The sequence below is a fragment of the Coccinella septempunctata genome, chromosome 2 (genome assembly GCF_907165205.1).
Source record: "Coccinella septempunctata chromosome 2, icCocSept1.1, whole genome shotgun sequence".
Taxonomy (NCBI): Eukaryota; Metazoa; Arthropoda; class Insecta; order Coleoptera; family Coccinellidae; genus Coccinella; species Coccinella septempunctata.
The window spans coordinates 19,467,687-19,492,565 of NC_058190.1; the positions used below are offsets into that span (position 1 = coordinate 19,467,687).

The 24,879-nt window shown below is 38.4% G+C and overlaps 1 protein-coding gene across 1 annotated transcript in view; it reads right to left on the reverse strand.

Annotated features, from left to right (window-relative positions):
• LOC123308569 (ribosome-releasing factor 2, mitochondrial) overlaps positions 1–24,879 on the reverse strand; it is a 226,114-nt gene that overhangs the window by 105,582 nt on the left and 95,653 nt on the right. The window contains exon 7 of the mRNA XM_044891290.1: positions 11,728–12,068. Coding sequence (XP_044747225.1) covers positions 11,728–12,068 — 341 coding nt within the window. The remainder of the gene's footprint in view (positions 1–11,727; positions 12,069–24,879) is intronic.

Genomic DNA, 24,879 nt, shown 5'->3' on the forward strand with positions numbered 1-24,879 from the left:
AGATCACAGTATGAGAGTTTTCCGGATAATCTAAGACAGCTACGTAATAACATTGAACTTGACCGAAAAAGTGTTCTTTTTCCATTGTGCCCCAAAATTAAAGATGATTTGATAATAGTAACAGGAAAAACAAGTTTGTCACCCGAAATGAATGACTACGCGAAAGAACCTATTATTTGAAAGTGCTCTACCACGCATTGGTAGAGTCCCGTCTGCGGTACTGCGTTCTGGCCTGGGGTGGTTTATACGACCTACACCTCAAGAAATTGCAGGTAGTTCAAAATTCGTTCTTGAGAATAATTTTACACAAGGAAAGACTCTATCCCACAGACCAACTATATCGGGAGTCGGGTATCCTAGATATTAGGAAGATATATGTTCACACCCTGCTCATGTACGTCTACAAGAACAAAGATATCCTTGCTTACCTGGAGCACGGCTATACAACTAGAGGAAGGACAGGACAAACAGTTTCGTCATATAGGGCACATAAGACCATCGGACAGCGTACATACTCGTATCTTGTTCCACACGTTCTCAACTCCCTGCCCTCAGATCTGAGGGGCAGGTTGCGTTCACTGAATTCTGTTAACATGTTCAGTAGGGCCATAAAGAATTACCTGAGAATTGTTGACAGAGCTCAAATAGCGAATGTAGTGAATGGTACTAGATGAGTTTGAATTGGTGTATTTTGTTGTTTCATAGGCGTATCATTTGATTTTGATTATGTTGATTTTGTAGTGGCTGCAGTAATCCCCCGCACAACCCTTTGGTTTTGGGGGATTAACTTTGTTTATTCGAAAGAAAGGAAACATTCTTTCATTGCAGTATAGTTTGTTTACTTCTATGCTTCTCTAGGGAGTTTATTTTGGAATTTAATATTGTATTGTCTTGTAATTATTTCATGAAAAAACATTATTATTATTATTATTATTATTATTATTTTATCTCCGGAACATAAATTTACTATTCTCCTAATAGAAAAGTATCATGAAAGATACGATAATCAAGGTGTTGAAACAGTTTTAAATGAACTACGGCAAAAGTTTTGGATATTGAACGCACGTACTGCAGTGAAATCAGTTTTCTTCAAATGTTTGAAATGTAAAATAAGCCTCCACTAATGGGGCAACTTCCAGATATCCGGCTAACAAAAGGAATTCGAGCATTTATGAATGGAGGTATGTAGTGTAGGATTCACAATTATTGTGTAATAAATATTGTAAATAAATGTTGTCGTGCATGGAAGACTTTAGAAATTCGAACATTCCGAAGTCTTTTCGTTGTTGGAAATATGGGCCAGCTTTGCGCCTTGAAAAAAAAACAGATTTCTGAAGAAATCTGTTTCCTAAAGAAACAATAGATAACTAGATTTATCGCCAACCCCTACAGATGTTAAGAGAAAGGTCTAAACCAGGCATGGGCAAACTTTTTGAGGGGAGGGCCAGATAAAATGAAAAATTACCTAGGCGGGCCAAAAAAAAAATACACATTTTTACAAGTGATTAACTTTTTTTCGATTTTTACATCAAACATGACTAACATCCTAGAAAAGTAAAAAAAAAATGACAAAAATTAATTATTGTTCGGTAGGATACGAAAGAGTATGTGAAAAATGAAACTGTGATTGAGCTTCTAAGAATTGTCCATACTTTGGTAGAAATTGGCCGTGATGATGCTAAAAGCTGGTCACTAAAGGTGCCAACAGATTACTCTGACGTGACGTGGGCCCAAGTCATAATGCGCATTATTCGAAAATCTAATATAGGATTTTTTTTGCGGAAGCGTTAAATTAGTCAGACGTGAAGTTGACACGTGTATTCCCACGTTCCCACATTGAACGCTCCCGCGCAAAATCCGATGTTAGATTTTTGAATCATGCGCATTATGAATTGGTCCACGTCACGTTAGAGTAATCTGTAGGCACATTTATAGTCGGTTGCTTACGCTGCTATTCATAGTTTCATAGTGGAAAACAGCAGTTCACATAACAATATGCAGTTGTTCCCGAGATATTATGATTATTCATCAAATATGCCCACGATACCAGATTCCGCCCGTCATATTTGGTGCTCCTCCTTCCAGTGGTAATGTTGAAAATATTAGTCAAAGGTACTTTGAAGGACGTGATTGTTTGTTTCTTAAAATTTTTGAAAAATATGTGATATTTTTGTTGCTCTCATCAATGAAAATCAAAAGGTCAAAAATACTTCGAATTACACAGACGTTGACAACGAACCAAACGAAAATTTTAATGCTTGATTCGTTACTAACCACCACGAGCATAATATCATCATCTCAGTAACCGTGCTGTTGACTGCTATAACTCGAGGTCCCAAGACTCCCAAGCAAATCCAAAATAATTTAGTTTAGAATTGAGAGAACTAGAACACTACACCTATGCTAAGTTGCGCGCAAACATTGCTAAACTAAAATTAATGTTAGATCCAATAATTAATACCGTTCTTAAAGCTCAAAAATTTTCATTTAGAAGGAAACCGTTACTTAATCGATTCAAACTACGCAGAATCGAATAATTGAATAAATTTTCATGTATTAATCACACTTGAATACTGCCTTCATGTTTGGAGCTCAGCAACAAGCCGTTCGTTGCAAGTTTTGGATTCCATGCATCACTATTTGTGTTCTGTGATGAGGTCGTTGGAACATCGAAGGAGATTTGGCGACTTTTGCTTTTTCTGGGGATTACAAGAAATAATGCCAGCCGCTGCCAGATGCACACGCAGTACTAAGGCTGAGCCTCGAGCACAACTCTATGCAATTTGAATAACAAATTGGTGGACTTTTATTTGAGGGATTCAGGGCTGAAGTGAACCAAGTCCATGCAGCCTAGTTTTGAGATACATGACATAGAAGTTGTTTATCACCAATTAATTCAAAAGTGACTTCTTTAGATTTGTGTAAAGTGAATGTATGCATATGCTTATATTCTAACCTAAGTCATGTATCCCAAAACTAGGCTGCATGGACTTATTGGTTCACTTCAGCAGCTATGACGCCCCCATTTATCAGTCCTTCTTCCACCTAATACGTTTCCAGCTAATTTGTCGTCTTCGATGTATAATCTTCAACATTTTAAGATGATAATAAACAGTTACGCAACTTACGCTTTGAGAAAACTCGGTATTAGGTGACATTGCTTTTCCTTATCAGGCGGTCAAACTTAGAAAACAAAAATACTGGTGATTGTTTCAAAATCTTGACGCGGGCCGGATTAGACTTTCACGTGGGCCGGACCTGGCCCGCGGGCCGTAGTTTGCCCATGCTTAGTCTAAACTTTATGGCCCAAGCATGTGTAGCATTAAGTCATTGACGCTGGCGTGAACAAAGCTTCTTTTAACATTGAGATACGCCAGATGACGTTTGCTGAATAATGGGACAATTTGAAGACGGGGTAAGTACCATCCCAAGACTTGGTACTGCTGGAGTCCCATTGGTCCAAAAGTAAAAGAGACATCCCCTAAGTTTTCCAATCAGAAATGTGGGTGGGCCTTGAAGCTTTAAAATCATTGTTCTTTCCGGAAAACATTCAGTCAGAGAGTTAGATTCAGAGATTCAGAGATTCAGATTGATTCGCATAAGTGTCGGGTTCAGTTTTGAATATAGACGAAAAGACGAATAGACGATTCAATATTATTAGATGTTTAGGCGATTAGACGATAAGAGTTTTGTTTAGAAGTAAAGACGAAAATAGTCACCAATCGGTCACAATATATTTAATATATTGTGTAGAGTGTAGATTCCAACGTGTATATTTGTGAATAAACTTGTAAATAGAGTTCGAGTTTTATTTACAACATCACCAAGAGGAAGGGAAATATAGGTTTATTTTTGTCTGAAAGAGAATCATACCCTAGACCAGATAAAAAAGCCTACAGTAGGATTAAATTATTTTGGACCAATAACCGTGAAGATTGGTAGATGGCTAGAGAAAAGTCTTATTTACTTGTATGGCCATACATGCAATTCACTTAGAAGTGGCACATTCCTTAACAAGCAACTCCGCGATTCAAGCTATTATGCGATTTTCATCAGCAAGAAGAGGGACACCAGATACAATTATATGTGACAACGGAACAAATTTTAGAGCGGCATATAAGAAACTCAAGGAAGCTTTCAAACAAATGGATTGGACTCATATTCATGATGTCTTGACTACTAAACGAATAAAATTCAATTTTAATCCACCAGCAGCACCACATATGGGTGGTTGTTGTGAAAGATTGATAGGATCAGTCAAAAAAGTCATTGGTAAAATTTTGTACCAACAACCTCTTAAAGAAGAAACCTCTATTTGCCGAAGCAGAATTTATCGTCAATTCAAGGCCGCTGACAAGAGTTTCATCTGATCCGAATGATTTGGAGTTTCTAACTCCCAATCATTTTATTCAAGTCAAGTGACAAGTGGACTAGGGCCTCCAATGCCTGAAATAATAGATTCAAGGTGTATATGAGAAAATCATCGAGTTGGACAAATCAAATTCTTCAAAACTCAAGATTTTCAAATTATAACCTATATTTTTTATTATTTCTGTCAACTTCACGGGGAAAAAGAAGAGGGTTACCTAAATTAACTTTTTATTTCAATTTGAAACTTTCAGAGTCAGAGTTATTATAGAAAAACTTGAAATGAGGGAAAAGAGCTATTTCGAACAGCTTGATTATTCTGAGATTTGCGAAAACCATAGAAAAAAAATGAACTTCGATGTTCCGATGAAAAATTATGACATAAGTTGAATTGTTAATGAATTTTCAACGATCCCATCAAACAATTTATTACATACAATTCATGAAATGTAAAAATTATTCATCGGAACATATAATTCTAGTTTTTTTATGTGGTTTCCAGGAGTCACATAATAATCAAGTGGTACTTATGGCACTTTTCCTTTATTTCAAGTTTTTCTTCGATAACTCTGAAAATTTCCATTTCAGTTTTAGTGTTTATTCGGATAACCTTCCGCTTTTACTACGTAGAATCGTCTGAAACAATAGAGAATATAGGTAGTAATTTGAAAATCTTGAGTTTTGATTGATTCGATTCGTCCAACCTGATGATTTTCTCATAAACACCCGTACATTATAGGTCCAAACACCGAACAGCGTAATAATACTACATAATAGAAAAATTGAAAATGGTAAAGATTTCTTTGACAGAAAAAACTATCATCCAGAGAATATTAAAAGATATGATTTTCACAATTTTTTTCATAAGAATTCCAATTTGAGTTTTTACCCAAGGTGTGGTATATTGTTGATTGCCAGATAATCAGTTATATAACGATGTAAAGAAGATAGATTCCATTTGAAATAAGAAAGGTTGCAGAGGTCTGAAAATATTTTAGGGAGAAATTATTTTCTCCTGTCTCAGCAGTCCATCATACGAGTTCTTGAATGCGTTCACTGAATAGAAAAATTCTATTTTTTGAGTAGTGGAATCTATTTTTTGAGTTTGAAAGAGTGGCAAACGTTTGTCTCGGTTGATCTCGAGCAGACATCGCTAGTCAACTTATCGGTATCGTAAAGGACTTTCGAGCCGGGCGACAGTGACGCGGCGTCTATAGCATCACTGCAGCGACGTCACTGTTGCGGCGACATTGCCGCCGTGGTGACTTTCGAAGACCGTGTCAGTCGTTCGGCGGCACTAGGTGGTTTACTCGAAATCTTCAATTTAATATTCACCTGTTTCCGAATAGAAATCCATCATTAACATTCAAAAATTCATCGAAAAAAAACGAGAAGTCGATGATCTTTTACTTGCATACTTCCTGAGTGTAGAAAGAACCTCTACCAGTTCCTATTTTCCAGTAGAAACGAGGGTTATTTCAAACTATTAAAGACGGACTTCCCTAATAGCACACAACTTCCATGGGACGTACAATTCATGTCCATTTAACGTCGGAACGTCCATGGACTTGATTTGTATGTCCTTTGGACGTCCGTTTCTGGACAGTTTTAGGACGTCCACGATATATATCCATTGTTAGTCCGATTTATGTACAATGTCCGTATCGGATATCCATTGAATGACCGTGATGGACATAATACGGACTATATGACATATGTCCGTATCATATAGTTCCAAAATAGTCCCTGACCGACTTAATACAGGCAATGTCAAAAATATGTCCTTACTGGATATCCATTAGGTGTCCGTGATGAACATAATACGGACCATATAACTTATACATATATATTACATGGTCCGTATAACGTACATCACGTACACCTAGTGGATATCCGGTAGGGACATCTTTTGAGTGTCCTCACCGGATATTCACTAGGAGTCCGTAACGGACGTAATATGGACCAAATAACATGTATATATTACATGGTCCGTATAACGTCAATGACGGACACCTATTGGATATCCGGTAGGGACATCTTTTGAATGTCCTCACCATATTCACTAGGAGTCCGTAATGGACGTAATATGGACCAAATAACATGTATATATTACATGGTCCGTATAACGTCCATGACGGACACCTATTGGATATCCGGTAGGGACATCTTTTGAATGTCCTCACCGGATATTCACTAGGAGTCCGTAATGGACGTAATATGGACCAAATAACATGTATATATTACATGGTCCGTATAACGTCCATGAACTACTTTGTGCTATTAGAGTTCAGTCAAGATTGTGTATTATTGTATGGAAGTCGATGGGGGACAATTTGAACATTTGATTCAAATACGCAGATTCAATTTTTTTGATTGTAAGCATAATGAAACAATTGAGTTTTTTTCAAGATTTTTAAAGTTTTTGAAAAGGGTTTAATGAAAATGGGCTTGTACGTTGTGAAAATAACCAAAATATTCAAGTTGGCTCATTTGAGCTAAAAATTGATTTTTGGTGGATGCGGTTCATCAGAATTACGCCTTTCATGCACCGTTGTAGAGAGGCTTCCGAGCAAGACCTTTCAAATGAAGTATCACTCAACCCCTCTCCACTGTTCAATTTTGAAAGGCTGAAGCGCCCATTTCAAGGGTTTGCTCGTTCAAGCCTCAAATATACGTCAAAAGATGTCCCCCAAACAAAATAATTCGAAGTGTTTCAGAAATTTTTTCCAATCACTATGGAATAAGAAATATACGGGGTGACTTGTCTGTGATGAAACACCCTGTATATATACATATACTTGATCACTCAAATGATATCTTGAGCACTCAAATCAATTGCATTGGATGCTGTTACACCGAATTTACAAGATGAACATCTTCATCATCCGTGAAATTTCCATTGAGGACATCTTCAATCAACTTCACCACGAAAACACGACGACAGTAGAAGTTCAAGCGCGGCAGTGTCGCTGCCGCTCAACGACTCTCACTGACGCGGCGTCACTAACGCTATGTTCCAATGGTACTCTTAACAATTTCATTGTAATCTAAAGGTTGATCGGGTATGTAGTCAACTCTATAGTTTTTTAGCTCTTTATTGTATTAACCAAGCTTTCGGACAATGTCTTGTCCTTCTTCGGGGCTACTAGAAAAATTGCAATAATATTGTAAAAAATGCAAAAAAGGTAAGATTAAAATAACTTACAACAATGTGAGACTTCACTATTAATAACGATAAAATTAAAATATCCATATAACTCATCAGTTAAAATCTCAGATGAATCTTAAGCCAACATTCTAATTTTAAAAAGAAACACATGAAACAATGTCAAAGGTCAAAAAACATAGAAGAACAAAAGACACAGACAGGAATGACAATTGAGGCCAAGCAACGTCATAAACTAAGGAAGTACAAAGGCGTTTTATCATGACAGAATCATCCACTCTCACTCACATTGATCAGTTCGACGATATTACAGTAGATGGAGTTGATACCATTGAAATCTGAGTTTATATTTAAGTTGTTCTTATGACTCATGATTTCAACAGCCTCCAAAAATTCCCTCTTGTATTTATTTCTTTCAGATCGTAAACACCTCGAATCTGAGAATTTCATAGTATGTTCCGTTTCATTTATGTGTTTTGATAAGCCAGTGGTTTGCTTTGCCATTGTACAATCTCTAACATGTTCCCTTATTCTCGTTTTCAAATTTCTGCCAGTTTGGCCTATGTATGGCTTATTACATTCATTGCACTCTTTAGAGTAAATTATTCCAGATTTGTTGGCTGTTGGTGTTTTATCCTTCATTTTAGAGAATACATATTTCCCCAAAGTGCATGGCATGCGAGCCGCAATTATTAGATCTTGATTATCAGGCACATGTCTTCTAAAAGTTCTTGTGATAGAGGGTGTAATGGCAGGATGATAAGGCATGGAGAAAATTTTTTTCTGGTTTACTGAGCTTTCTCCATCAATGGTTATGTCCCACATTTGAGTCTGATACTGCAATCCGACCAGGGGTGTTGAACAAGCATTTGTTAAGGAGTCTTCTGGGATAAGAATTTTTAATGAGGAGTTGACGCAATCTAAGGAGGCCAGATTGCAAGAGATGAGGGCTCACCAACTTTTCAATTCTATTTTTTAAACCAATTATGAGGTTTCAAACATAAAATAAACCTCAGAAGACATGTGCCTGATAATCAAGATCTAATAATTGCGGCTCGCATGCCATGCACTTTGGGGAAATATGTATTCTTTAAAATGAAGGATAAAACACCAACAGCCAACAAATCTGGAATAATTTACTCTATAGAGTGCATTGAATGTAATAAGCCATACATAGGCCAAACTGGCAGAAATTTGAAAACGAGAATAAGGGAACATGTTAGAGATTGTACAATGGCAAAGCAAACCACTGGCTTATCAAAACACAAATGAAACGGGACATACTATGAAATTCTCAGATGCGAGGTGTTTACGATCTGAAAGAAATAAATAAAAGAGGGAATTTCTACTGTAATATCGTCGAACTGATCAATGTGAGTGAGAGTGGATGATTCTGTCATGATAAAACGCCTTTGTACTTCCTTAGTTTATGACGTTGCTTGGCCTCAATTGTCATTCCTGTCTGTGTCTTTTGTTCTTCTATGTTTTTTGACCTTTGACATTGTTTCATGTGTTTCTTTTTAAAATTAGAATGTTGGCTTAAGATTCATCTGAGATTTTAACTGATGAGTTATATGGATATTTTAATTTTATCGTTATTAATAGTTAAGTCTCACATTGTTGTAAGTTATTTTAATCTTACCTTTTTTGTATTTTTTACAACATTATTGCAATTTTTCTAGTAGCCCCGAAGAAGGACAAGACATTGTCCGAAAGCTTGGTTAATACAATAAAGAGCTAAAAAACTATAGAGTTGACTACATACCCGATCAACCTTTAGATTAGTATTTGTATAATCGAGATAAACAACCATTTAATTTCATTGTAGTTCTATTAGGCCTGTTTTGGTTCGCTTTTAGGATGGTTCCAGAACGGTTCAAAACAGTCGCACATTTATTTATTCAGCGTAAGCTCGCGCGTAGCATGCGTGTAGCTTCCCACAACATTGCTGCTCCACTACTTTGAACCGATTCGGAACCGCCTCAAGTGCGAACCAAAACAAAGCTACTGTCGCGGCGTCACTCTCGCTACAGCCGCCCGGCTCGAAAGTCGACCTTAAAGCAACCTAGTGACCGGCCTTTGCTAACTGGGCTCCAAACTAGTCCGGCCAATATACATCTATAGAGTGCACTGCCCGTAGCTGCATCGCTCCTGCAAATGCCCTTCTGGATCAAAGAGTGGCCAGAAACATCAGCCAGGTCAAAATACCCCGCAACAAGAAAGCTTCGTTTCGTCGTTAATAAATCACTCAGAATATATTTATTGATGTGATACTGCACCATGTGCAGTGAATACTTTTCTGAAAATCAACTTAGATATGTTCATCCACGTTAAATGCAGAAAGCATTGCTTCCATGAAAGGATCACGTCCGCTGGAACCACCATGTTTTTTCGTTCTATATTTAAAGCTCTATAATCTTCAATTTATGTCATATTTTTTATGAATTTCGAATAAAAATATAACAAATTCAACACCGTATTTCATATCAATTGGTTTAAAACAATGCTTAGATGAAAAATAATAATCTGAACACAAAACAAAGTCCTACTTTTGTTTTGTCGCTCAGGTTGTTTTTTCTGGGCTCGACAAGTCGATAATTAATTTTATATGTATGAAGAATATATTTCGAATTTCGTGCCCTTATAATAACAATATTAACTGTATTGATAGTATTGTCAAAAATGAATGTTTTCAGCACCATCTCATTGTCAAATGTAAACCACTACCCAAAAATGTTGCCGTTTTTGATACTACAGATCAAGAAGATATAGCAAAGGAGGTGCAATTCGGTTCAAATCAGAATGGAAGGATGATGATGTGAAAGTTCGAAATGGCTCACTGACAGAACTTGGGTCGTTAGCGATGGCGTAGTAGAGAAAATGGGTTAAAAAGATTATTGAAAATAACTGAAACTTTCATGCGAAGTTCTTTATCTAAGGAATAAATCAAGTACTGAAGACACTTTCATGAATATGTCGAGTTAGTGGATAAGAATTGGGCACCGTCCAATTTTGTGAGAGCTTCCGATCTCCTTTGCTAAATCTTCTTGTTAAACATATGAGGGCATAAGCTATGTTTCTTATTTCTCATATTTGAGAGATACAACGTTTTTAAACTCGAGAAACCTCCCCATCCGAAAACATACGGCCATCGACTTCGTTTCTTTTCATCCGTTTGCATCACCGCTAATGAGTCTAATAGCTTCAGTTTTGCCCACACAGACATACTTAAGATTGAACGTTATTAGGGACTTGGAAGTTCTGTTTGATGATCAGATGTAATTTGTTCCTCACATAAATGATTTGCTGAGTGCTGCCTCCAAGTTATATGGCATCATAGTTCGCAACGCAGGGCATTTTCAAATTTCCGCTTGTTCTCCTGTTCAACACTCTGGTGAGAACTAAACTTGAGTATGCCTCTCTCATCTGGCAGCCTATTTCTTCCTGTCATGGTCAGCGTTTGGGGTCAGTTCAGCGCAGATTCTATAAATTTCCCTCTTTCAGAGAGGAAGGTATCTATCCCCCGAGAGGTACTGACCATGTTGCACTCTTGGGTAAGTTTGATGCTGTCTCTCTGGCTGATCAACGAGGTTTGCAGGCAGTCATTTTGCTATACAAGCTTGCTTACGATAGTGTTGATTGTTCCTACCTGCTAGAGACGATTAATTTTTATGTTCCAAGTGCCAAGATGAGATCTAGGTCTTTGTTTTGCTTGGTCCTTCGAGGGATTCGAACTCCCATTCAGTATATGTGTAGCCTAATGAACAACTTGTGTGATATTTTCTTTGACAATTTGACCATTGTTAAACAGTGATACCTTAATTGTATAAAGTATAAACTAATGATCATTTATTTTTAACCTATTAATTTTCATTTCCATTGTTGATTTTTCTCTAATTGGGTTTTCACTTACCTGTAGAAGAATAACGCATCGGTTTCCGACACTTTTAACATGACAATTCGAATCGCGGTGATTTTTATTTAGTTCTGTGACCTATCCTGTACATACTTTGTTATGTCCAAAGGGAATGATAAATTATTATTATAAGGTTTCTACGCCACGACGCAACGTCTCTCCCGGAAATGTGACTCGGTTTGCGGCAATGGTACCAACGTGCAAATATTTCGGTTGAGCGGTCGCTCCATACTACTACTACTACTACTACTACTACTAAGTTGAAATTAAAAGATACCTTGCAGCTTATTCTAGGTCCATTCGCTAGGGCAGCTTCAACACCATTTCTTATTGCTGAGAGATGTTTATGGTATATTGCAGAAATATTTTTCGCAGCATCTTGGGTTCTATCAAATACCAAAATTTCTTTTTTTTCTTCTTCACCAGTTGGAAAAATTGACAAACGAATAGTGAATTTTTGGACTAAACCACCAATTGTAGTACAGAATTCCAGGGTATCAGTAGTTTTCTCCTTCAATGTTTCGTGATAATTTATTTGCAATTCACCTAACTTTGCTTTCACTTTGTACTCCTTGAGAATTCGGTCTTTTATGATATCTAAATGTAGTTCCCCCATACCTACAATGAATATTTTATTTCCTGTGAATGCGTGTAAAGAGCATTTTTTTGATGGAAATTGAAAGAAAAAGTGAAGGAAGGACTATATTGTTATGGTCTAAGTTTTTTCCAATTGACTCTGACGAATATTTCAAATAGTGATACAAAAATTCTTGCAATTAGCAGTTTAAAGAGATTCCCTAGCCCAAAGATAATATAATTTAAGTCAGTTTTTTTAATGAGTATTAAAATGTGAAAGATATTTTTGTTGAAGTAGAACTTAGTATATTATTTTTCAAGGTAGGGTTTGACGTCAGTTTTGAACCCCCTCCTTGTCATCCATAGTATTTCCACGCCCCTTTGAGTATTGTAATTAGTCTGGACCTGTGCAGCCGCTTCTTCCTGTTAAGTACGAGAAAACGCGAGAAAGTTTCTAGCGCCTATATAAGCCCAGCGGAGGGACAGGACTGGACGATCGTGTGAGAGTCCAGAAACCATAAGAGTCAACTGGTTAATAGGCAAAATGCCCGGAACCTATGAAGAAGCAGTTAAGGGTTTTTAGTGGGTCTCGAGCTCAGAGAGTGAGAATCCCCACACTGTTCCCCCTCAGGAGAGGGTGTGTTCGTCTGTTTGCAGATTTTCCCCCTGCTACAAAAAAAAAAAAAAAAAAAAAGGACTGGACAGTACACTTTAGCGCAAGCCGCGAGAAGAAATAAATACAAGTGGAAATAAATAGTAGTGACAGTTAGTTATTAGTGTCAGTATAAGTGTAAATAAATAAATAGTAATTCGTTTTCCAGCGCTTTCAAATGAGTTTCTAGGTCGGCTCTCAGAGTCTTTTTTCAAATGGATATATTGATATAAGAGAAACAGAGATCATTGTACCACCTTCATTCCTCAAATAAGCTACTGCCGAATAGGTTTCTTCACTGGCATCAACGAATACGTAGATTTCCGTAGATCCATAACTGCTTGACAGTTGTAAAAACATCTTGAAATTTTGAACGTTTTCACTTTCGTCAGTAAATTGAGCCGGATTTTCCATTTTGCTTGAAGATCTCTTGGTAGACGTTCATCCGAAGTAATATTTGAACGCCAAATATTAGGTCCTTTCGTTTGCATTAAAAGTGCAGCACTTTTCTACACTCGATTTTAGTATTCGCTTGCTGATTGAATTTACACCAGTGAAGAGGAGGTATAGTTTATCTACATCTCCTCTTGACTATGTGTAGATAAACTATACTTCCTCTACACTGATGTAAATCAAATCGAGTATAGAAAAGTGCTACACTTTTTATGCAAACGAAAGGACCTATAACTGTTATAAAATTCCTAGCGGGTGGAAGACACTCATCACAACTTATAGATTAAATAGATGGAACCAATGGAATAAATTTTCCCTTGTATTCCCCTACTGCTCGCTCCTAAATTTCTAAGACGTATGTATTTTGTAATTGTCAAAATATTATTTCAATCATTAACGTCGTATCGTAATATTTTGGAAAATATTATGCATGGAAGGGAAAAGCGATTCACTTATTCCAGCAAGTTTTTGATATTTTATTCTTGTTTGAGTACACGACTATATGAAATCACGGGAGGGAGTTAGGGGACGCCAGGGTCGAAGTCTGTTTGAATGCGATGTAATGATTTGTACCTACATTGAAATGTTGAGTTTGTCCAGTGCATCCCATTTTAGGTGAGACAGCCAGGTTGCTCGCTTGTTATTTAAGATAGAACCTTGCGGTTTTCACGTTCATCTCCTACTTTTTTGTGAAACTCAAGTTGGCCTAATCAGATTTTGCATAACTGGTTTCCGATTATGAGATACAGGGCGATTTTGGAAGTTGATACTTTTCGGACCCCTCCTTTATCTCCCTAGTTGTTAGAAAAAATGCTGAGTTGAAAACTGCGTCTGATACAGAATTCTGCGTAGAATCCAGTAGCGTACTGAATTTTTCTTTCGGGGTATAATTTTGAAGATACGACACAAACCTTTATTTTTTTTTAGTGGAACACCCTGTATTTTATTACTTCGTTAAATTCGTTACTTTTTTCCCTTCAAGATGATGTATGACAATGAATAGGTAACATGTTCAGAAATAATAAAAAACAATAAAACATCACATAATGATGATTTTTTGTTAGTGGGCCATGAATTCCCAATTTTCAATAAGAGGACTATTACTTTCGATTATTGAAAGGTCATGGATGATACAAACATCCTTGTTGTTATTATGGCTATTATGCTTTTGAGAGTATTGTTTTATCAAGTAGTCATTGGAGAGAAAAAAATAAATCTGATATAGCTATAGCTCTGTCATCGCTATGAATTATTAGATATTGTGTTTGAGAACAACAGTCCCGAAGAACTTCGTGCATCAACAGAGGCAGCTTTGCAGGATTTACAAAACCTCACTTTTAAAAAATTAAATGCACTCAGGCGTATTGAAAGGGTTTTTCAATTATGTATTAGGGAAAATGGACACCAATTTGGACAATTTATTCTAGCCCTCTAGCTAGCTTAGTATGTTTTTTATACATTGTGATATTTTTTTCCCATTGTTAATAATTTTGTGACGAGTGTAAACATTTTTTCTAAATGTATTTGACACAATAAAGTATCTATCTATCTATTAAGATATGCAATGGTGAAAATTTGTATCGATGATGAATATTTTATTGGGTATTTCTTCTGTATCTAATTTGTATTATGATTTTCGTATTATTTATCTGTTGCTATTAGGTAGATACACCTAAGTTTTGTTTTTCTCGTAACTGATGAGTGTATTATCTTTGTTCGCTTGCTCTCCTATAAATAAAAATCACAAAGGAAAATTATCCAATTGAGTCATCTTTTATATGGGAAATCTATGGCCCACTAACAAAAATCATCATTATGTGATGTTTTAGTGTTTTTTAGCATTTCTGAACATCCTACCGATATAGATTAAACATCATTATGATGGGAAAAAATAACGAATTTAACGAAGTAATAAAATACACTTTGTTCCATTAAAAAAAATATAGGTTCATGTCGTATCTTCGAAACTATACACCGAAAAAAAAATTGAGTACGCCACTGGATTCAACGCAGAATTCTTCATCAGACGTAGTTTTTAGATCAGCATTATTTCTAATAACTTCAGAGAAAAATAAGAAGGGATCCGAAAAGTATCAATTTCCAAAATCGCCCTGTATCTAATAAATGGAAACAGTTATGCAAAATCTGATTAGGCCAACTTGGGTTTCACAAAACAGTAGGACAGGAACGTGAAAACCGCAAGGCTCCATCTTAAATAACAAGCAAGAAACCTGGCTGTGTCACCCAAAATGGGAGCGTTACACTCTCTAAAATTCGTTTGACCAGCCTAGCCAGTAAACAAGCTCCAGAAAGTTCAAGGCAGGGAAAGCTAAGGATTTTTAACAGAGCAACCTTGCTTTTGATTTGCCACTAATGAGAGCGACGGAAAAAAGTTGATTCGAAGCACAAATAGACTACTGCTGCGTAGCATTGGCACACCCAGAATGATATTATAGGGAGGGCACACATAGGTTCTGGGGGGGGCACATATAACTGCATGCTTGATGAAAGTAGTTGCGGTCAGAGACGAAGAAACCAGAGAAAAAGAAGGAAAAGGCAAAAACCGTCAAAAAAGCCGAAACCAGGAAAGGAATCACTGAGGAACTGGATAAGTTCACGAAAAACCTCCTCAGCACGATGATGCAGAATCTGGAGAAAGAGATTGAGAAGAAGATGCAGCAAATTATTAAGAATATTTAATGGCTGATACGACGATAAAGAACAATCTCATGATCGTCTCTTGAAACGTCGAAGGATTGAGAGCCCGCAGACCCGAATTCGAAGAACTGATCGAAGAGAAGAGACCGGATGTCATAGCTCTCCAAGAAACAAGACTTAACCCCAACGTTTGGATAGCATTTCCCAATTACGATATCTACAGAAATGATAGACCTAACAGCACAGGTGGCGTTGCTGTACTGGCTAGAAGGAATATGGATCACCATTTCGACCAAATATTCAATGGTCGAAAAGTAGAAGCAATGTCGATTATTGTGAATACCAATCGGGGACAAGTGAAGATTATTTCAACTTATAAATCACCGGATAAGGACATGCTGGAAGAGGCACTAAAAATGCTACTAGAAGGGAGACACCCGAAAATCATATTTGGTGATCTTAACTGCAAATCGCAGGAATGGAATAGTAGAGTGGAAAATACGAACGGGAGAAAACTGAAGATTTATGCTGAAAAACTTAATGCAGTTGTGATAGGACCTGATATACCGACCTACATTCCAAGAGTAAATGGACTACCCGATGTACTGGACATTCACTGAAGAAATCAGCACGAAGAAGAGACAGAAACCAAGGATCGCACAGACTGGGAGAAATATAAGAATTTACGAAATTGAAAGTTTTAGCGGCATGACAGACAGGAATTGGTGGTACTTTTTTCAGAATTCAATTCCTGTCTGTCATGCCGCTAAAACTTTCAATTTCATTATATTTTCAGACAAAAACTATCATTACAGTTTATAAGAATTTACTTACGGAGAAAATCACGGAAATTCCTCAAATGAACACCCGGGATGAATTAGATGAAGCAGTTGAAAAATTGGAAAATCAAATAAAAGAAGCCTATGAAGAAAGCACCAAGAGAATAAGGAAACCAATTCCGAAACATTCACATGGAGATACGCCAAGGGATATAAAGGAACTTATAAAAAAGAACAAAAGACTCAGAAAAATCTACAGAACAACAAAAAGAGAAAAAGACAAGAAGAAACTGAATAAGCATAGTCAGATTTTGAAAAATGCTTTAACAGAACTGCGTAATAACAGATGGCACCAGAGATTAAGTGAACTGAATACAATAGATCACTCGGCTTGGAAAATGCAGAAACGCTTTCTGAGATTTCTGTCCGAGAACGGACAGTTATACCTCCACTGCATGGAGCAAACGGAATGGTATATACGAGACTTGAAAAAGCCGAAGCACTTGCCGACTCAATTGAGAGAGAAGCCAGAATAAACTACAGAAATGATGATGACAATGAATATCTAGAAGAAGAAGTGGAGGAAAGCGAAGAACAGATGATGGAACCACCGGAAACCGAAATCATTCCAAAACCGGCTTCACCAACAGAGATCAAAGAGATCATAATGAAATTGAAAAACAGGAAAGCGCCGGGAGAAGATAGAATAACGAATTATATGTTGAAGAAATTGCCTAGAAAAGGAATAGCAGCCTTGACGAATATTACAAACGGAGTGATGAGGACCGAATACTACCCAAAGAGATGGAAAACTGCACAAATGATAGTTTTCAACAAGCCTGGAAAGGAACGGAAATTTCCTCAAAATTATAGACCAATCAGCCTACTATCAGCACTAGGGAAAATCGTCGAGAGGGTTATCGCTAAAAGGCTGAATGAGGAAACAGAAATGTTGAAGATAATTCCACCCGAACAATTTGGATTTCGACGAGAACATTCGACTGAACTCCAAATTGCTACGGCTCATAGAATACGTCACCGAAGGAATGCAGACCAAACAGGCCACAGGATTAGTTCTGATGGATATTGAGAGAGCTTTTGATAGAGTATGGCACGAAGGCCTAATCTACAAGATGAAAAAAGCAGGATATTCGACCAATCTATACAAGATTATAAGGAACTATCTGAGGAATAGAAACTTTGATGTGAAGATAGATAGAGCAACCTCTCAAACTAGACAATTGGAAGCGGGAGTGCCTCAAGGATCGGTACTTGGACCTCTGCTTTACGTAATATACGTTTATGATATCCCGAAGATTGCTAGAAATATGCTCACCTTGTACGCAGATGACACAGGAATAGCATTCAGACATCGACGCTCAGAGATCATACACCAGAGACTGCAGGAAGCCATAGATGAATTACTCAAATGGTGCACAAGCAATATTACTGCAAAAGAGAAGATTGAGGATGGAAGAAAACCTTGGTTGATGGAGAAGAGGTTGAATGGAAAAATGAAGCAACATACCTAGGACTGAAGCTTGACAGAGGACTTACATGGAAAAACCACATCAAATGTGCAGTTGATAAAACAAAAGCCGCAATGAGTAGACTTTATCCACTCATAGGCAGAAGAAGTCATATGAATAAGAACATCAAGTTGACGATGATTAAAACTATCGCGCGACCACAACTCACTTATGGATCGGCGGCATGGGGCTTCGCAGCAGCCAAGACCCACATCAAGAGAATACAGGCCACTGAGAATAAACTCCTTAGAATGGCGATGGATGTACCCTGGTTTGTTAGGAACAAACAAATCTACAAGGACGTGGAATGGGAACCAGTTACAGAATTTATGAAGAGAAAGGCGGAAAGGATATTCGACAAAGCCAAACAACATCCAAATGAGGAACTACGAAGATTAGTCGACTACGATCCAACGGAAGAAGCTAGAAGGTCAAGAATCTACCACCGAAGACCGAGAAATCAGTTAAGGATTTTAAGTAACCAAAGAAGAGCTTAACCTATAAAAGCTATAGGCAGCATACAACTATCAACACGACTATGATCGTGTGAGAGTCCAGAAACCATAAGAGTCAACTGGTTAATAGGCAAAATGCCCGGAACCTATGAAGAAGCAGTTAAGGGTTTTTAGTGGGTCTCGAGCTCAAGATAGTGAGAATCCCCACACTGTTCCCCCTCAGGAGAGGTTGTGTTCGTCTGTCTTGCAGATTATCCCCCTGCTACATCAAAAAAAAAAAGTAGTTGCGGAAGCATTTTGTAAGGTTTAACTATGGCAAAATCAATTAGCCTCTCGATGCTTTAGGGGGGACGGGGAAGCACGGGCTCTCCCCCCCTGGGTGCGCCAATGCTGCGTAGCCACTTTCGGATGCATCACAAAATCCGACAATTGCAACGGTTTCACAATTTGAAGGGGTGACAAACCGAGGAGTTTTTAATTGGTTTGAATTGAGTATTGAAGATACAAATTTCAACCAAGTAGTTTCTAAAGAGAGAGGAATAGAAAAATCCCAATCTAATTTAAGCAACCATAACTTCTGAAGTACAGACTTCATAAAAACGTTATATTGTCTTCTATAACGTTTTTATGAAGTCTGTCCCATCCGAAGAACTTCTCCTCATATGTCATGTAATGATCTCCAGTTTTCTGAGAAAAATTGCAGTTCATTTTAGTGCATTCCTTTCATTTTACATTTCCGCCTTTGAAAATATTTAATTCTCAAATATTCAGTACATTCATTCCGATAGGCAGAGTAAATGTAGGAAACCGTTTATCTGTGTTTAACGTTGTTTTTCTTGCATGCCGTTAAAGATTTCGACGTTTTTCTGATGTTGATATGCGATAAACCGGAGCTGACGACGTTTTTTCACTCTTGTCACATTCTGGAATTTTCGGATTTTTAACGTGTGGGGGGATTTGCCTATAAAAGCAGATTTTCCCCCGCGACGGTCACTTGTACTTTGACTCTTTCACTCTTTAGTCACTTTTACGCTCCGTACTATATTTTCTCTGCGATTCGACTTTAATTGTGTGCACGACAAGCCGTTCAACAAATCAAGAAATAATTTTGTGTTGCGAGGGTTAGTGCTATTAGGAATAAATTTTTAGTTTTCGTTTGTTTTCCGCGAGTGCCTGAAATAAAGGAGGTAGGTCCCCGCTTTACCGTTCAGTTTCTTAATTAGACCTACACCGGTTACTTCTTTGGCACTGCTGTACTGTATCGCTTTCTGTTATATTTTATCGTACTTTACACTGTTTCGCGAGTCTGACTTTTCCCTTCGCTATCAGTCATGGTGCGAGCCCTTGGGGTACTGAAGGGAAAGTCCCGTCAACCTCCCTTGTTCGCGTTCCGCGTTATAAGTGTTGAAACCGAAATCTTTTCTTTTCTATCAGTCATGGTGCGTAAGCCCTTGGGGTAGAGAATAAGAGATACCGCTCGTCGTCAGTGAAATCCCGTAGCTGCGCTAAAAATAGACCTTTTCTTCGCTATCAGTCATAGAGCGTTAGGGTAATGTCAGACGCGGCGGTTTTGTCCGAGACGTTTCTCGAGAGTAGAACCGTATCGGAGAGTCGTCAATGGGTTTCAAATAGACCATGTCAGACGTAGCGGTATGAATCGCCAGGCGTTTTTAAAACCGACTCGAAGGGTCGTCGGGACCACTATCCGTCTCGGTTTTTATTAGCCTTTCGTACAGTCATCATGTTCCATAATGTATATGGAACATGTCAGACGCGGCGGTTTTATCGTTCTATTCACGACCTCACACCGCCTTGTATTTTGGATATAAACCGACGCGATTAAATCGACGCGTGTGACATCGAACAGGCGATCGCTAGCGAGAACCGTCTCGGTCAAAACCGCCGCGTCTGACATTACCCTTAACCCTTAGGTAGCGAATAAAAGTCTCGAATAGATCCGCCCTGGTTGTGTTCCATTTCATTGGAAAAATACAATTAATTACATCCCGATACCGTATAGAAAGTCATTTCACTTCGCGAGGTCATCCTTAGTATCCATTTCGTCAGTTCTGGTTGGCGCATTTTTATTGAACAACCTTTGATTTCTCACTGTACCCGGTATAAACTTTACAAAGTGCTCGTGATCGGATCGAGTTTCCAGAATGTATGTTTGCTGATCGATTCTCTCATATTTCATACCTACACATATTTCCGTTGTATATATAATAAGTTTACGAAGGTGTGGATAAACTGGTTCATAATTTGATTTTGACTACTTCGTTATCGCTACCACCCTAGATAACAGCGAACTCTGTCTCCGACTAGCAGCTATTCTGGTAGGTTTGCTATTCTTCCTAGTGAAAAGAATAGCTGGCGCTCGAGATAAGTTTTCTCCGAGGTAACCACGTTACAGTCAATTTTCCGTGGATTCAATTGTTCGTAAATTCTGCCAGTTGAGCAAGACGAGATGTGAGAAGTGGTACGAAATGAAGATTGTTGAATGTTGAGATACGAAGAATAATTATTAAGTTGGGATTAAAATATAGAAAGTATCAAAAACACACGCTTTTATTTTACATGGTAGCAGAGCGTGGTTGCGCCGATTACTAAGTTGTGGAAAAGTTAAAATAGTTAAAGGTTACAATCCGAGCACGTGGTGCTGGCCGCATGCACGGAATATGGAAATTATCATTCCAATATTTGATGGAACTGATTATAAGAGTTGGAAAATAAGGATATTCAAATTTCTGCAATTCAAGAAATGTATCGATGTGGTAACGAGAGCGGTACTAAGTACAGATGACACTAATTGGGATGAACGGGCTCCCGTGCGATTGGACCTTGCGTGGTGCACGGGCTTAAGTAGTTGCGAGGAATCTCAAGGCCTGCTTTGAGGGGAGCAATGAAAACCAAGAATGACCAACAACAACATGAAGTAACTATTACTTAACCAGAGTTCATGAATTCATGGACTCGGGGTAGACCCAAAGAGTAATGTTAGTACTTTACTGTTGTATTTCCTTATGCGTTCCCCACTACAAAAGTTTATACGTTACAGGAAACAACGAACGGAGACGACAGTGGGGGAAACAAAGAAGAGGACCTAAAGTCAGAGAGAAGAACAGGAATGACCAACGGAAAGCAACTATGACTCTGCTGGCCCCTCGAATCTGTGGATTCGGGGTAGACCCAAAGTGTAATGTAAGGGCTTCCCACCAAGTCGAACTTGAAGGGGAGCAACTATGGTTTACTTGGCCCCTGAAGTCTGCGGACTCTGGGTAGACCCAAGCAGTAATGTTAGTGCTCCACACCACAAACCCCGAACCTGAATTCTTTCCGGCTTTGGACGGTTCGCATAAGGAAGCGGCGTGGTTAACTATGGCTGCCTTGGCCCCCTTAACCCACAGATAAGGGGTAGACCCAAGTAGTAACGTTAGTACCACATGACAGAAGTAACTATGACTCTATTGGCCCCTCGAATCCACGGACTCGGGGTAGACCCAAAGAGCAATGTTAGTACTTCGAACCAAGTCGTATGGGCAGTAACCATGACTCACTTGGCCCCCAGAGTCGCCCGCAGACTCTGGACAGACCCAAGGAGTAACGTTAGTACTTCACACCACAATATCCCGAACCCAAATTCCTTTCAATCCAAAAGCTAAAATCTAGGCTTCGAATCCGCCGGAGACAGAGCTAGCAAGAAAAGGCTTCCGGTGATGAGCAGGAGGAAGTGGCGTGGTTAACTATGGCTTCCTTGGCCCCCAGTCCGCGGACAAGGGGTAGACCCAAGAAGTAATGTTAGTACCACCTGCAAGAAGCAATTATGACTTAATTGGCCCCTCGAATCTAAAGATTCGGGGTTGACCCAGGAAGTAACGTTAGGGCTTCTATTAGGAGTAACTACGACTTGACTACCTCCCGTCGGGAATCCGAGCGCGGACGCAAGGAGTACGCCTCACTTTCCCCCCTCGGAACCATGGGCTTGGCATAGATCCAAGGGGCACAGATTGTAGTTACGTCAGAGTGACTATGACTCACTTGGCCCTCAAGAATCCCGGATTCAGATGAGATCCAAGGAGTACTGTTAAGGTCTGGCAGACACCGCAACCTCACTGCGTAATCTTACGAGGGACCAGGGCTATTACGGCTCACCTAGGTTGTGTTGTATGGCCAACCGAAAGTGAGCCTAGTCAAGACCTTCAGAGGATCTACCCCTACATGCTGGTGTTCCGTAATCAAGGCTAGGGGGAAACACGGTACGGAGGTCAAGCCAGTCACAAGCCCTCCACGAGGGCAGACCGACTGTGAGACCGCGAATTGAAGTGCGAGCTCCAACATCCAAGTAGGTAAGGAGTGAGCGGCTTTAATGGCACTATACCGTGAAATACCAATCGCCTTGGTGAACCGGTTTGTCCCAAAATCAACAAAGCACTTTAGTTGGAATCGGCGTCCTTGGGGTTCCGACTTTAGTGTAGAGGAGGGGGTTTTGGTGGGTGAGAGCCCCACACGAATCCGCAGCAGTGAACCGCCCGCTGTGGAGAAGCCGATATCGGTTTCCCCCTACCTCTAGGGCACAAAAAAAAGGGATGAACGGGCTATACAAGCAACCAATTACATTTATGGAGCAATCAGTAATAAACAGCTGGAGTACATTAGTGAACTCAAATCTGCTTATGAAATAATAAGTAAATTCGATGAAATGTATCTGAAAAAATCAATTGCATTTCAACACGTATGTCGACATAACATGGAAAGAGTCAAATTGAAGAACTATTCATATCCAAATTTATTTTTCGATGGCTTTGAAAAGCCAATAAATGAGCTGAAGCAAGCAGGAGCAATTATCACTGAACAGGAAAAACTTAACTACATGTTGAAATCTTTGCCACAGTATTACAGTTATATTGGCGATTTAATAGACGTCATACCAGAGAAAAAACAAACAGTCGATAACCTGAAAAGCAGAATCAAATTGAGACATGCCGAGGAAAAATCTAATGAAGATTTAAATGAAAGGAGTAACGTTTTCAAGACGCAGACGAAGGGTACAGTACTGAACCCTTTTAAATGTTTCGGCTGTGGAAAGCCTGGCCACATGAGGAGAGATTGTCGCAACGTTAATCAAAGCCGTGGTCGTGTTTCAAGGTACCGAGGATGTAGATTCGGAAATAAGAGTTCGCGAGGAGATGGAAATTATTGTGGAGGTGGAAGCCGAGACTATAGAGGTAACGTTTTTCAAACTTCTATGTCAATAAATACATGTACTTTCAGTGAAGATGATATACCAAAGAAAGGCCAAATCAACTGGTTACTTGATCTTGATAGTGGAAGTACTAACCATATCATCAACACCGATGAATATTTTGACTCTTATAAAATATTGGAGAGGCCTATCCGAGTGAAGGTTTGAGATGGAAGAATTCTAGAAGTCACAAAGGTTGGTGATATTTTTTGGTTCATGGACAAAAATCTGAGGTAAAGTTGACAAATGTTTTCTATGTGAAAAATATGGAAGCAAACTTGTTGAGTCATTCTAAAATCACTGAAAGAAATTCTGTTGTTTCAAAAGGAATATTTTCTAAGATTTATAATCCGAATAATACTCTGATAGCTGTTGCAATTAAAGATGCGAAAGACTGTATAAGATGATAAGCTATGTTGACACAGAAAATGTTCAAATGATGCTCAGTAAAGTCAATATGTCTCTAAAAGAAAAACTACACAGGACATTGGGTCATATCAATTTCAATTATTCAGAGAAAATGTGCCAACATTAATCATTAAATGGACTACCCAAGAGTTTAGAGTCCGAATATCTACGATGTGCAAAGTGCATTGAAATTGAGATGCATAAACTACCTTTTAAGAATAATCGAAGAAGAGCCACTGAAATCTTGGAGATTGTGCATTCTGATTTGAACGGACCACAGCAAACAGCAGGCAATAGTGGAGAGAAATATTTCTTGACCTTCATAGATGACTACAGCAAATTGGATAAAATTTATTGCATTAAGACGAAAGATGAGGTATATGGATGTTTTATGAATACATCAATGAAATCCAAAATTTAACTGGTAAAATGGTGAAAGAACTTAGATGTGACAACGGAAAAGTATACATCAATGCCCGAGTTCTTCAGTTTGCCAGAGAAAAAGGAATAGTGCCCAACATATGTGCATAAATTGATTGGAACAGCCGAAAGATACAACAGATTTCTAATGGATATAGGAAGATGTCTTCCATCAGAGGCTAAAGTGTAAAGGAAGTATTGGCCTGAAGTAATTAAATCGGCTGCATATATTAAAAATCGAATCTTGGCAAATACAA